This window comes from Megalops cyprinoides, chromosome 15 (assembly GCF_013368585.1).
Source record: "Megalops cyprinoides isolate fMegCyp1 chromosome 15, fMegCyp1.pri, whole genome shotgun sequence".
In the NCBI taxonomy this organism is placed as follows: Eukaryota; Metazoa; Chordata; class Actinopteri; order Elopiformes; family Megalopidae; genus Megalops; species Megalops cyprinoides.
Genome location: NC_050597.1, coordinates 23674244 through 23686850, shown reverse-complemented (window position 1 = coordinate 23686850; position 12607 = coordinate 23674244). Strand labels below are relative to the sequence as shown.

At 49.9% G+C, this 12607-nt stretch overlaps 1 protein-coding gene across 1 annotated transcript in view; it reads left to right on the top strand.

Annotated features, from left to right (window-relative positions):
* The first annotated feature begins 5628 nt into the window (after positions 1–5628).
* Positions 5629–12607, top strand: part of LOC118789769 (echinoderm microtubule-associated protein-like 4) — a 64587-nt gene continuing 57608 nt past the window's right edge. The window contains exon 1 of the mRNA XM_036546368.1: positions 5629–5889. Within this exon, the coding sequence (XP_036402261.1) occupies positions 5865–5889 (25 nt within the window). The 5' untranslated portion in view covers positions 5629–5864. The remainder of the gene's footprint in view (positions 5890–12607) is intronic.

Sequence of the window (12607 nt, the reverse complement as noted above, 5' to 3'; positions counted from 1 at the left end):
ATCTCTGCTCCATCTCTCGCCTCGTTAATGTGGGTCTTTCAACAAGTCTGTCGCACCTCGCCATACATACGGAATGAAGGGGGGGGTGGGGGGGTGGGTAAAGAGAGACGTGCCAAGAGACCGTGCTCGAAGCTGCGGGACACTTTACTTCTCAGCGCCGTGGCACACTCAAGTGGCGTCGGGCGTGTGGGTGGGTGGGGGAAGTAATGGGTGGGGGGGAGGGGGGTGCTGGGTTTAGATCCAGGCCAGAATTGGTTGCTCTGGATAAGAGTGAATGTGACATAATGAAAACTGCCGCAGTGTGGCAGAGCGGTACTGAGCAGAGTCTTTAATCCAAAGGTTTCAGGTTCGATTCTGTTATAGAGCAGCGCTGCTGTACCCGTGAGCACTTCTCCTAAATTGCTTCAGTAAAATATCCAGCTCAATGTTAATTGATAGTATGCAAACATTTAACCCATGTAAGTCACTATCTGCTAAGCAAATAATGTAACGTAATGGCGGTGGGCTCATCAGGAGACTGGCTGAAACCAGAGGAGATGGATGAGTGGGACAATGAGGCCGGGAAACCTAGTTAGCACAACAGCAGTGCGTGATTTTTTCTGTGTGGCGTTGTGGTACACAAGAGAGTGGAGCTGAACAAAGAGGCAGCTGTCTCCCTGAATAGAAACAGAGCAGCAGAGAACCAGCTCCACATTCTGAACTCTGAAGCTACCAACTCAAAACATGGAAGACCCCAGTCCCAAGCATCACAGATTGAGTTGAGTATAGTGCCACCTACTGGCCTAGGTGTGTTACTGTACTGTGCTGTGTTACTGTAAGTGCAAATACACTAAAGTTGTTCTGGGACGGAGGAGAAGGGGGGGGGGGGTTCCACAGAGAAAAGCTTCACCTCCCCCATCTCCCCTTCTCCCTCTGTTCCTGCCTCCACCCACTCCTCACCTCACCTTCACTTTCCACGCAGCATGAAATGAAAACAGAGCAGAATACGATCACAATCTTTCCGCAGAACTCCAGGGCAATTAAAACAACATCGGCAAAAAAGCTATAATAGGGTTATGAAAACAGGCTCAAACGAGCTCTGATCGCATGAATCGGCCTCCTGGCGCAAAGCAATGGCCAGCCGCTAAGTTCACGGCCATTATCATTATAATCACTGTTGCTGTTATTAATGCTGTTATCATTAATCACTCATAGTAGCAGCACTAGTAGTAGCAGCGCCGCTGTTATAGATGAGGTGCTACCATGAAGGATTCCATTAACATTTGTTGCGTGTTCCCAGAGGTATACAAGCATGTTTTTGGCCACTGCTGGGGTTGCATGTCATTTGTCTTATTTAACACAAGCTTCTGCTTACAGGAACTTTGAGTATACTGTTATACATATATAACGGTAATGGGTGAATGAGGGAATGAGTCTGGTTAAGGCTCTCTAACAACAGATTATTTACAGTGTGCTTCCGCCAAGCAGCATCTGAATTATGCATTTGGGGCAGGTCATTGAAATGACAAAAACTTCCCATAATGCAAACGCCTTCTTCTGCTCTTTTATTTAGCCTTAATTTGATTTGTTCAAATCATGCTTCGGAACAAAAATGATTAACAGTCAAATGTTTTCAGAACTCATTTGCTCTTTTTACATATACATACAAAGTATTACTGGTAGAAAAACAAGGAAATAAATGTGCTTACAAAGAGTACCGATGGGAAAGTGAGGCCACACCTCACTTTCCCTGTATTCTGTGCCGGACAGACCTGGTGACATAGTAGCTTATGAGCGGCTCTGAAGCCACCTTGAGGCTCACTGTACATATGGATTACAACTCAGCAGCATTCATTTGTAACTGCCCATTCTATAGCTTTTGGTGAACCATTTTCTGCTCTGCACTTAAAGATAATGGCAGGGATGAAATGAACAGCAACAATAGAAATCCTTAAACAGCCAGCTAACATCATGGGAATAATCATTTGACACAGACAGCCCAAAGCAGATATCAGTAGTCCAACCTCTAGACACTACAGTGAAGTTCTGGGGCCAGGAGTCTTTGCTGTATCTTATTCTGCTAGAACCAGGTGTATTGTTGTCAAAGTACATTGCTGTGAGGCACTGTGTATGTCTGGACTCAGTAAATAAGCACTCAATGGCATTGTCCTACCTGGGGTTCAGACCCATGAGTAACCCAGAGTGTAATGCTCTAACCACTGTACCACTTTGTACCCTCACATCATTGTGAGTCACTGGTCAGGTGGTGTGCTACTGATCTATCAGCCCCTTAGTATCCAGATGAAACTGAATGCATATTCTTTGGTAGAGACACAGCAGAGAGGAGAAGCCTAAAATATGAAACAAAATTGTTTGGATGGTTGTACAAATTTTCCTTGTGTCATCACGAATTCCTTGCAGTTTTTGGATTCAGTGTTCCATAACAATCACTAGGAGGCAGTGTGTTTCTGATACCAGGAATGCAAAACATTGACACAGCACTTCAGCAATAGTGCAACTTTGAGCTATGTGATGAGAAAGTCCTTGAAGCCATATCACAGATATGCACCGAAAATTCAATTAAAACTATATAAACATTTCATTACCAGAGATTCCTGAAGAATTTAGCTCTGAGAGATTTTTCTCTTTGCAAGATCATTCTTATACCTTTTTGCGTACAGCTAATAGAATGGGCAATACTGCCCTCTAGTGACGGGTTAATGAAGGAAACGCATTCAGATGCACCTCGTTCTCTCCCTTGCAGACTTTGTGAAGAGGCCTCGGTGTTTGAGCCACATCTGGAAGGAGCAGGAATTCCCCAGCACGAGGCAGGATGAGCCCCCCTTGGCCCCCAAACAAAAAGAAACATTGAGAACTGAGACCTTTTTTTCTGCTGAGAGGGAGGAAAAGAGGGTCTGATGTGTCAGGCTAGCGCTGCAGCCCGGCTGGAGCACGGGGAGTCTGTCTGATGAGTCACGCCCTCAGAGCTGAAGAAAATCATTACCCCTGCTTCTGAAACCACAGGCCAGCCCTCCACGTCAATCCTTTCTGGAGGAGAGAGGAAGAAAGATTTCACTTGTCCTTTTTCTTTTCCCCTTTCCATCCTTCAGGAGACTGGAATAAAACTGGCTTTGTGCTTCTTTTTTGGGGGGTTTGGGGGGTGGGGGGCAGCCGCCAGGAAGCAGAGGGGCGATTTGGGGCACGCAGTTCACAGCGATACAGGCCCACAACAGTATTTCAATTCTCTCAGAATTTAGACAGCCCAGATGCACCCCCCCCCCCCTCTCACCACACCCCCGCTCATGCAACCTCTCTCAATTTCTCAGGACCTTGGGAGAGAATGGGATTTTGTCCCTTTCAGGGTTGGGAACAGTTCCCCTCTGTCCGAGCTGAGTCAGCCTGTGCGGCTGGTCACAGTAACCTCTCACACTGAAGTCTGTCTAAAGTCAGAGCGCAGCCAGAAGCAAGGGGCAGCAAACTTGCCATTGTCCCTGATATCTGCTTCATCTGAGAGACAGCACTGTTTTCACACCATATGTCAGACGGGACCAACACTGGTGTCGGCGTCACACACATTACAGATTAGACATGTCAAAGCAGAAGGTCATTATCAGTGAGGCGACTGCACTTGGGCTGCCAGAACACTGACATGCCTTGAGCCATTTGAATTCATGTCTGTTGTAGAACTGTGGATACTTGACACACAGCAGTTTTGTTGAGTCTAAGCATAACTGAGATTTACCTCTGCCTGTCTTTTTACATTACTATCTCAGTGTAGCTGAGCATAAGAGTTGGTTGTCACTGTCATAAAACGCAGTTTTTGCTTTGCACTTATTGTATTATATTGCACACTTTCCTGGCCTTCAGCGCTTAGCAGTATGGCTGTTATTACTGTTCTAACCACCACACCCAGATAAGGGCATCTGTTCAAACAAAGACATGACAATAATGTAGAGGCAGACAGTCCGCCGGTGCCATCTTGGCAGAGTAGAGGAAAAGACGAAAATGTAAGTGTGTTGCACTTTCATACTCATCTACATGTACATCTAGGCACGAGCTTGCAAGCTCAGCACTGTGCCTGCCACTGGCGCCTGTTCATATGTGGTTAGTTGTGTCCTGTTTGTGCAACCTTTCATGTCAACCTCATTAAGTGCACTTTTTAGGTTACTCTGGATTACAGCATCTGCTACATGACAGTAAGATAATGTGATGTAAAAAGAGAGAGAGACACACACACACATATATATATATAGCACAGGGGCAGATGGTTGCGCCTTCATTGAGCAGATGGCAAAGGTGAGCGTGCCCGCGAAACTGGCAGCCTTGCATTTAGCAGCAAAGCTGTCATCGCTTCCCTCTCTGTGCCACATCTGCCCTCTGCAGAGCGGCTCCAGTTTATCAGCGCAGCATTCCAGCTCAGTCCAGTGACCGCACGTGCATGCGCTGTGGGCAAGACCCCGGGACTCCACCTCTGCAACACTAAATGTCGATTAGGAAGAAAATGGCCGCCATTTTTGACAGCAATGTGGCACAGCCCTTAGGGGGACTGAACTTGTAACAAGAAGGTTGTGGGGTTGTGACAAGAAGGCTGAATCCTGGATAGGGCCCTGCCGTTTCACCCTTGAGCAAAGTCTGCAGCCTGACTTGCAGTGAATATGCAACTGCGTACAACAACAATATACAAGGAAATGTCCGTGTATATCGACCTTCGTCGATATTTCTGAGAAAATAAACACAATAATTTTTTATCACTTTTTGCATTAATAACTGACGTTTGCTGCATTTGAAGCGCAAAACAACTCCTCTTCCCGGGTGCTTCAGTGAAGCAACATATTGTGTATTCGTAGGAAATATAGTCTAATTCTTTCACCGAAATACTTCCACAGGGGGCAGCAGTGAGGATTGACATATGGAGGTCTTGATGCCGTGATCCAACTTTTTACCCGTGGAAGGAGGCGCATGAATGGTACCTGTTCGGTGTCAGTAAAAGCACACCATTTAATGCATTCCACATTATTAGTAATATCTACAATATATCCAATGTGAAATTTAGTCAGAATGCCTATGATACCAGGAGCCTGCTGGTTTATAGGGTAGTCTGTTTAGCATGATACATGTAAGTTATATGCAGTACTCCTTATGCTCCAAATCCCGTTTAAGTTCTTAAATTTGACAAATGGAAAACGTATTAGGAAATCGAAGACCCGGGGTTACACTGGCACCAGGACTACGTATCGCCATTATTTCCATGCATGCTACTAAGACCTAACACGCGCGTAAGCTGTCGCTCAAATATTTAATTTTCCACTGTGGAGCGCGATGCTGTTCTACGCCATCCACACAGCAACAGCGGCAAATAAATGGCTATTTTCATCGCGCAGCTAAACGCGAAACATACCCCCAATGCTTTTGTACGTTATAAAAGGGAAACCCCCGCCGCTGATATACCCGCGTCCACCAGTTGAAGTAAACAGATGTGTCACGGTGAAACGCGCACGGCCTCAGCCAGTCAGATCCCCGCACCGGGGGAAACTCGCCGTGCCAAAGCGGGCGGAGTCGGAAACGCGAAAGTCGAGCCGTGCTTTTTACCCTCCCTCTCTTGGCGGAGGCGCGCCACCGCGGAGCGCAGCGAGAGAACGCGAGCGAGTGCCCCGGAGAAGCGTTGCACAAGCCCGGACACACAGTTACTGCGACTCGGCAGTCCCCCCGGTATCACGAAAGCGGCCGACCGCAGCGAGAGGAATCCGCGTTAAGTCTCTTCCTCGCCTTGTCTGGACACAGACCAGCATTTCTCCCCTTTCTCCTCGACTAAATCGGACGGAAAACGAAGCGGCCAGCAACTGCAGGAATATCTCCTCGTGTCTGCCCGGATATTTCCTACCGAAATGGACGGATTCGCCGGCAGTTTGGGTGAGTGTGTCCGGGCTGGAGCATGATACACTATTAATAGACTGTCTGTCCAGCTGAACCAGGAGAACGCGATTTTAATAAAGCTATTCTTGTCTCGGGGGCTTGCAATGTATGGTAGCTATACACGTGTCAACACTGTTTTTTTTATTAAGTACGCAAAGTCTATCAAGAATCACAGAACACGCGTTTCATTAGAGAACCGTTTGACGTTTGGTGTAAGATGTAACGTTCGGTGCGCATACCGTCTGTCAAGAGTCTTTTATGCATTTTTATATATATTTGGGACTCGGGGATCCCAAAGGTATGACTGACAACATGCAGAAAAGCGTAAGTAGTGGGAAAATTGTGGTACAGTGTTGCTGAAGCTTTGCTGATTTGGTTCTTGGCCTTTTGAAGTCAACTGCCGATGTTGTCAAAGAAGATTATTTTTTCAACCGTCCGAAACAAAGCACTGACGCTTTAGGAGATTATCGTACAGTAGACAGGAAATGATTTATGTCACTGGCAAGCGCTGGAGCGTACGGGGTCCCGAAAGCGCCCGAGCTTGGAGATGCAGGTGAGCTTTTTGCAAGTTGCAGGCGTAGCGGAGAATTGATGATGCGACAGAGTTTTTTTGGACGTTGCCAGTTCAGATGCGATGCGCTCCAGCGAAAGGGGACGAGGTGCGCGGGGGTGTGGACCTGCAGATAACTCTCAGAGGTTTTAACTGTTTCGATTTCGGTGCTGATCTGTTTTCTGTCCTACATATGCTATTTTCAGATCGCATTTGAAATTTGGCATTGCTTGACACATTTACACCAGCGACTTTGCCTGTCGTATTGAGCAAACATCTAGATAACTCTTAGACGAAGACATCGTGGAGAACCTATTCAAGACAAAGACATCATCTGATTCATGCAATTTCGACAGACGTGAACTGTTGAAACTGCGTTAAGAATACATGGCGCAACAGGAGGGAAACCTGCATTACGCAATAATAGTACCTAAACCCACAGTAAGAACCCCCTTATTAACAACACACCGTTCACTATTTTTGGCACAAACCTTCATCAGAAAATAAGAGTAGCAGGAAGCAGTCAGAAACCATTTCAGACTGTAACGATGAACGTTTGCTTGTGGTATTACCGATACTGTGAGCATTACTACAGTAATAAGACGAAGGTCTGACTTGGTCCACGCCAAGCGTTTAGCCTAATTTCAGTGCTTCTTAAACCACTCCTACAACAAACAAGGTCATTATACACTGCCTACTCCTAACATGAAATGATTAGAGTATAAATGTCATGATGTTGGGGGTCTGGAGCATTCAGATATGCTGTACAATGTGCTGCTATAGTTATGTCTCCCAGACATGAATAGTGACGTGGAATCATCCAGAGACCAGATGGGGTCATTGTGACGAAATATCACTACAAGACAGTAAACCCTGTCACGTCTGTTTGGTGTGTGCTTGTACGCCCGACCAAGAGCCTTCTCTGGGTTAAATGCTTTTTTGCACTGCCCTTAAATAAGTCTCACTATAACAAACAAATGCAAATAATCTGCTAGTATATCATGATGTACAGTTGATATACTTTATACTAACAGCGGTCATATTGATAATATATAGTGTGGAGATCAAATTTCAACAGCTTCAAGAGCCTGTAAAACATCGGGCCCAGGATGGTTTTTGCAGAGTTCAGTAAGCCCTGGTAAGTATCTAGCCCAGGGGGCTGTATGTTGGCATCTGCATCTGGACCAGAAGGTTCCTGTCGCCTCGTCGTCTTCTCATCGTTTCCTCATTTTCACATCCTCCCCTGCGGCCACGAGCAGCCCTGACGGTGAGCAGGTGGGGGAGGCTCCCGTGTGGTGCAGCCCCTGCGGCCCGGTCTCGAAACTGGCCCTGTCATCCGCCGATGGCGCCCGTGAGCCTACAGCAGCGCAAAGGATTGACTCGCCGAACCGCTCTCAGCTTGTTTGGGCGCCTTTGATCCGCTCAGACGATGTACCTATCGCACCTATCCTCCGAATTGCGTCTGCTTCTTGGTGCACCGTGGGACTTGTAGTGTGAAAAACAGCGGTGCTGGCGGGTGGCTGCGTATCGGAAGATTGCATTCTGTTTGACTCTGTATGAGCACCGCGGTTGTCTTGGTGAAACGGGCATACAGTCCCCAGTGTCGCTGGGGAGCACAAAGGCGGTGGTGATAAACAGGAGGAACCGAATGAACAGGTGGGTGAGACTGAGGCAGCTGTGTGTTCTCAGCGGGCACCGCTCACGTCATGCTCCGTGCCTGCGACCCGCCCGGCTGTCCTCACCTGTGCGGTCGTCGCCGCGGCTGCAGTCAGGTGCGTGTGGTCTGTGCGGTAGGCTGCCCTGCGTGGGTGGGCGGGTGGGCGGGGTTCTACTTCCTGCTCCTGCCGGCCCCGGGCAGTCCAGAGTCCAGCGCCGTGCTCGAAATGAGGGCTGGTGCAGAAAAGCGCGTTTGTTTCCCTGCAGTTAATTCGTCTCTGATTTTGAAAGAGTCTGTTCCGTTGCCCCCATGTGTCTTCCATTTTTTCAGTTTTATTTAGTTTGGTAATTTGGTTTGCTGGGAACATGGCCCCAGTTGAACCTGGTTCTGCTCTCCTGGTTGGTTTGTTCTGGGCATGGTCTTGTTTCTATTCTCTGCACTCACCCTCAAATATCAGGCTATTCTGTCTCCCTCAGACTCCTCTGACACCGGGTAGCTTCTCTCCTCATCCCTTCTCCACGCTGTTGCTTCAGGCCTCTGTGTCTCTGCAGAGTCACCTGGTGCCGTGGCTGTGTTTGAATGTGTCTATGCACCAGTGTGGAGCACAGGGTCTAGCTCTGTAAATGGTTTCTGGCTGTCCTGATTTTGAATGCGGACGAGCTGCTACCGCGTAGTGGTGTGCTCTGCTGGTGTCAGTACCGTTGCTCTTTGGGTAGTGTCAGCACTGTTGCATTCTGTGTGGTGTTCATACTGCCATGCCCTGTGTAGTGTCAGTACTGCCACGCTCAGTGCAGTGTCAGTACAGTTGTGCTCAGTGTGGTGTCAGTCCTGCCGCACTCTCAGCGGTGTCAGTCCTGTAACACTGTGTGGTGTCAGTCCTGCTGCACTCTCAGCGGTGTCAGTCCCGTAACACCGTGTGGTGTCAGTCCTGTCGCGCGCAGTGTGGTGTGCGCGCCGTCGGTGCTGCCGTACCCTGACCGGAACTCGGTCGCAGCGGGAAAGACAAGCGGAGGATTGGGTTACAGAATTCCTTCACGGTGAAAAAGGAGGAGAAGAAAAGCAGAAATGCGGAGTTGGACGCAGGAGCTCCCGAACGTTTCCAGATGCAGGAATGCTGCCTCCCAAACTCCTGCGTTCTCTTGCTCCTTTTCTCCCCCCCCCCCCACCCCCCCTCCCGAACAATGTATTACATTTCAGCTGGAATGAAAATAAATATGTTTCTCTTTCAAACCCGAGAGCGGGCCGAGCGGAGCTTTTACGAGGCGAGAGAGGGGTGAGGGGGGTGGGGGGTTTGGGGAGGGAGTCGGAGCGGCCTCTGCAGCGAAGCGGGTTCCTTTCATGTCCTCGCCCAGGCCACCAGACACCCCCAGACTGCCCCATGAACAGAGCAAACAAACACACAGCTTTTTCGCAAATGGGCCTCATCACTGGAGCCTTGTTTTTCTTTCCACTCACTGCGTTTTAACATGAGAGGGTGTTTTATTGGTACATTATAATTCAGTGTGTTCGTACCACTCGCAATTAAAGGCGATAAATCAGGCTGATTACTGAATGGAGTGACGTTTGAGGTGCGGATGTTTGGGTGTGTGTGTGTGTGTGTGTGTGTGTATGTGCAGAGGTTTGTTTGTAAACACCAGCGGGTGCACAGGGGCCCACTGCTGGCTTTGAGTTGTGCTCGTCTTTCAGCACGTTTCCACACTCGCGCTGCCAAGATGATGGAGAGGCGGGTGGGGTGGAAATAAGCTTGGAGCTTTTCCCAGAGACCCACTGCTGTGTGTTTCTCTTTGTTTTACTGAGGGCAGCTCCAGCGTGTTCGTGTGCGAGTGCGTTAGCGTTCGAGCGGGGTAGTGTGCGAGTACGTTAGTGTGCGTATGCATTAGCATGCAAATGTGTTAGCATGTGTGCATTTGTGTGTGTGTGTGTGTGTGTGTGTGTGTGTGCATTAGTGTGCAAGTGTTAGTGTCTGTGTGCATTAGTGTGCCAGTGTGTTAGTGTGCGAGTATGCTTGTGCTAGTGTACATATGTGTCAGTGTGGGTGTGTGTCTGTTCACAGGTTTGTCAGAGCAATTTTTGTGAATGTGTGTTAGTGTGCGGATGTGCTGATGTAGTAGTGCGGTAGTGCTCTGCTGTGTGAGTGTCAGTGTTAGTGTTTGTGTGTTAGTGTGCAAGCGTGTTAGTATGTACATGTGTGCATGTTAGTGTGAGCTTGTAGTTGCCCAAGTCCTCTCTCTGCTAATTTGCCAGTAGAGCAGATAGTGTGGTGCTTCGCCCAGCACTGGGAGAAGCAGGAAGTGTGGCAGCTGGGCCCAGTGGTGTCTGGTGTCTGTTTCCTGCTGACAGGTCAGTGGGGAGTGCTTACACCCACGCCACCCCTTCTTCAACATCACCTCCCCCTCTCCTCCTCACACACAGACACTCGCGCACCATCGAGCTCTGTGCCAGCGTTCAGGTTTGAGCACCTCTGCTGCTCCGTCCCCATTGTGTGCGTCGATTGGATCACCACACATCTGGATTGGTTCCTCGGCCGCAGGGGGTTCTGGGATTGTTTACTTCATCTGTGGAAACAAATGCACCATGGCTCTCCTCTGACCCACGCCGTTCTGCCTGTCACAGCAACGTAAACACAGCCTCTAATCAAGGCCTGTACGTTCTCTGAGGGACGGAAATCCAGGGCAGAGAGACATAACACTCCACACACAGACCTCAGAGTCACGTAGCCCGCCCGATCCGAAGGTCCCAGAGCTGGAGCGGACTAACAGCCCCAGGCGAGGCGAATCCGGCGCGGCGGGGGTTAAGTCCGCCCCCTGAGAGAGAAGGCTGTGGGTGAGCGGCTCTCTGCTTCCTGCCCGTAATGCACCCTGGATGTTACACAGACCAGATGGCGGGCAGACGCGGTCCCTCGGAAGGCCCGGCCCTGACGAGATTCCCCTCGTTAAGTCCGCGGCCGCAATCACCCGGGCAGCTGCTAATATCGTTAGAGGCCGCGAAAATGAAATAAGAAAAGCCCGGCTCTTTAATGCGGCCACGGGTTTTGATCCCTCAGCCGCTACTGTACTCCGAAAAGCGGAGGGTAGAGGGGGGGGGGGGGGGGGGGGGGGACACGTGGGATGCTGGTGGGGGGTGGGGTGTGGGGTCAGGGAAGCGAGGCACAGGGCGCGTGCCTCACAGCGGGGGGGGGGGGGGAGGGGGGGGGGGATGGGCTTCAGTCAGTATTTATCACGGCGCTGTTTTTTTTTTTTTTTTTACTGGTGCGCGGGACGCGGCAGCGGGGCGTGGGGGAGTAGTAATCCCGTCTTGCTGGGGGGTCAGCGGCAGGGGGAGCGGGGTGGAGCAGAGCGGGGTGGAGCAGAGCGGGGGGAGGGGGGCGAGGGTGCAGCTTGCCCTTTCACCTTTATAACTGCAGCAGGGCTTCCTGGATCGGTGCGCCTGGCGCCTTCTCCTGGAATTCTGTGTGTGACAAACACGCACTCTCTCGGTTTTCTGTTTGTCACAGCTGAGCGCTGCAGGGGGTTGTTGTCTCGGACCTTACTCTGTGTTTGGGCTACACTTTATTGGTGCTGGGCTAGTTTATTTACCGCGCACGTTTATTCTCCTGACGCCAGCAAGCAGAGCAAATGAACAGCTTGTATGCATTGTTTAAACACTTGTACAATACCAAAGCAATCCCTGGCATTGAAGAGGCAGGCATGACATCATCTGTGGGGGGGGGGGGGGGGGGGGGGTAGTGTGTGTTAGCGCGTGGGTCTGGGTGTACTTGTGCATGAGAGTGCATTTGTTTTTTTAGCGTGCTCTTCTGCGTATATTTGTGTGTGTTAGCTTCTAACTGTGTGCATGTGTGTTTTTGGTGTTTGTGTGTGCATGTGTGTGAATGTGAGTGTGCATGCATGCAGTGCGTGTGTTTGCATGCATGTACATGTGTGTGTGTTATTAACTGTGTGTGTGTGTGTGCACGCATGTGCATGCATGCACACATGTGTACATGCATGTGTGTGTGTGTGTGTGTGTGCGTGCGCAGTAGTGCTGAAGTGTATGTGCCTCTCTGACTCCTGTCTCCTTTCTGCTCCTGCTGCAGCTGCTTATTTTTAGCTGTTTGTCACCTACAAATCATGAATGTGCTGTGTCCTGCATTTCCCAGGATCACGAGGCTCTGTGCTTCTCCTGACCAGCTAACCTTTACTGCCGTCTGGCCACAATCAGCCCCCACCCCACCCTGCACAGCTGTGCCTCTCACACCGGGCCGGCCCCAAAGCTCTCCACCCCGATTTTCTCCGTTACCATTTAGCAACACTGTATGCATGGACTTGTGTACAGTGTGCACTTTGGAAGGCTCAGTCCTGTCCTGCATTGCAAAGGCGCAGAGTGATGACTTCACTCTGTTCCACAGTGCAGTAGCGCAGAGCTGTGGCTCAGTCCTGTCCTGCATTGCACAGGCGCAGAGTGATGACTTCACTCTGTTCCACAGTGCAGTAGCGCAGAGCTGTGGCTCGGTCCTGTCCTGCATTGCACAG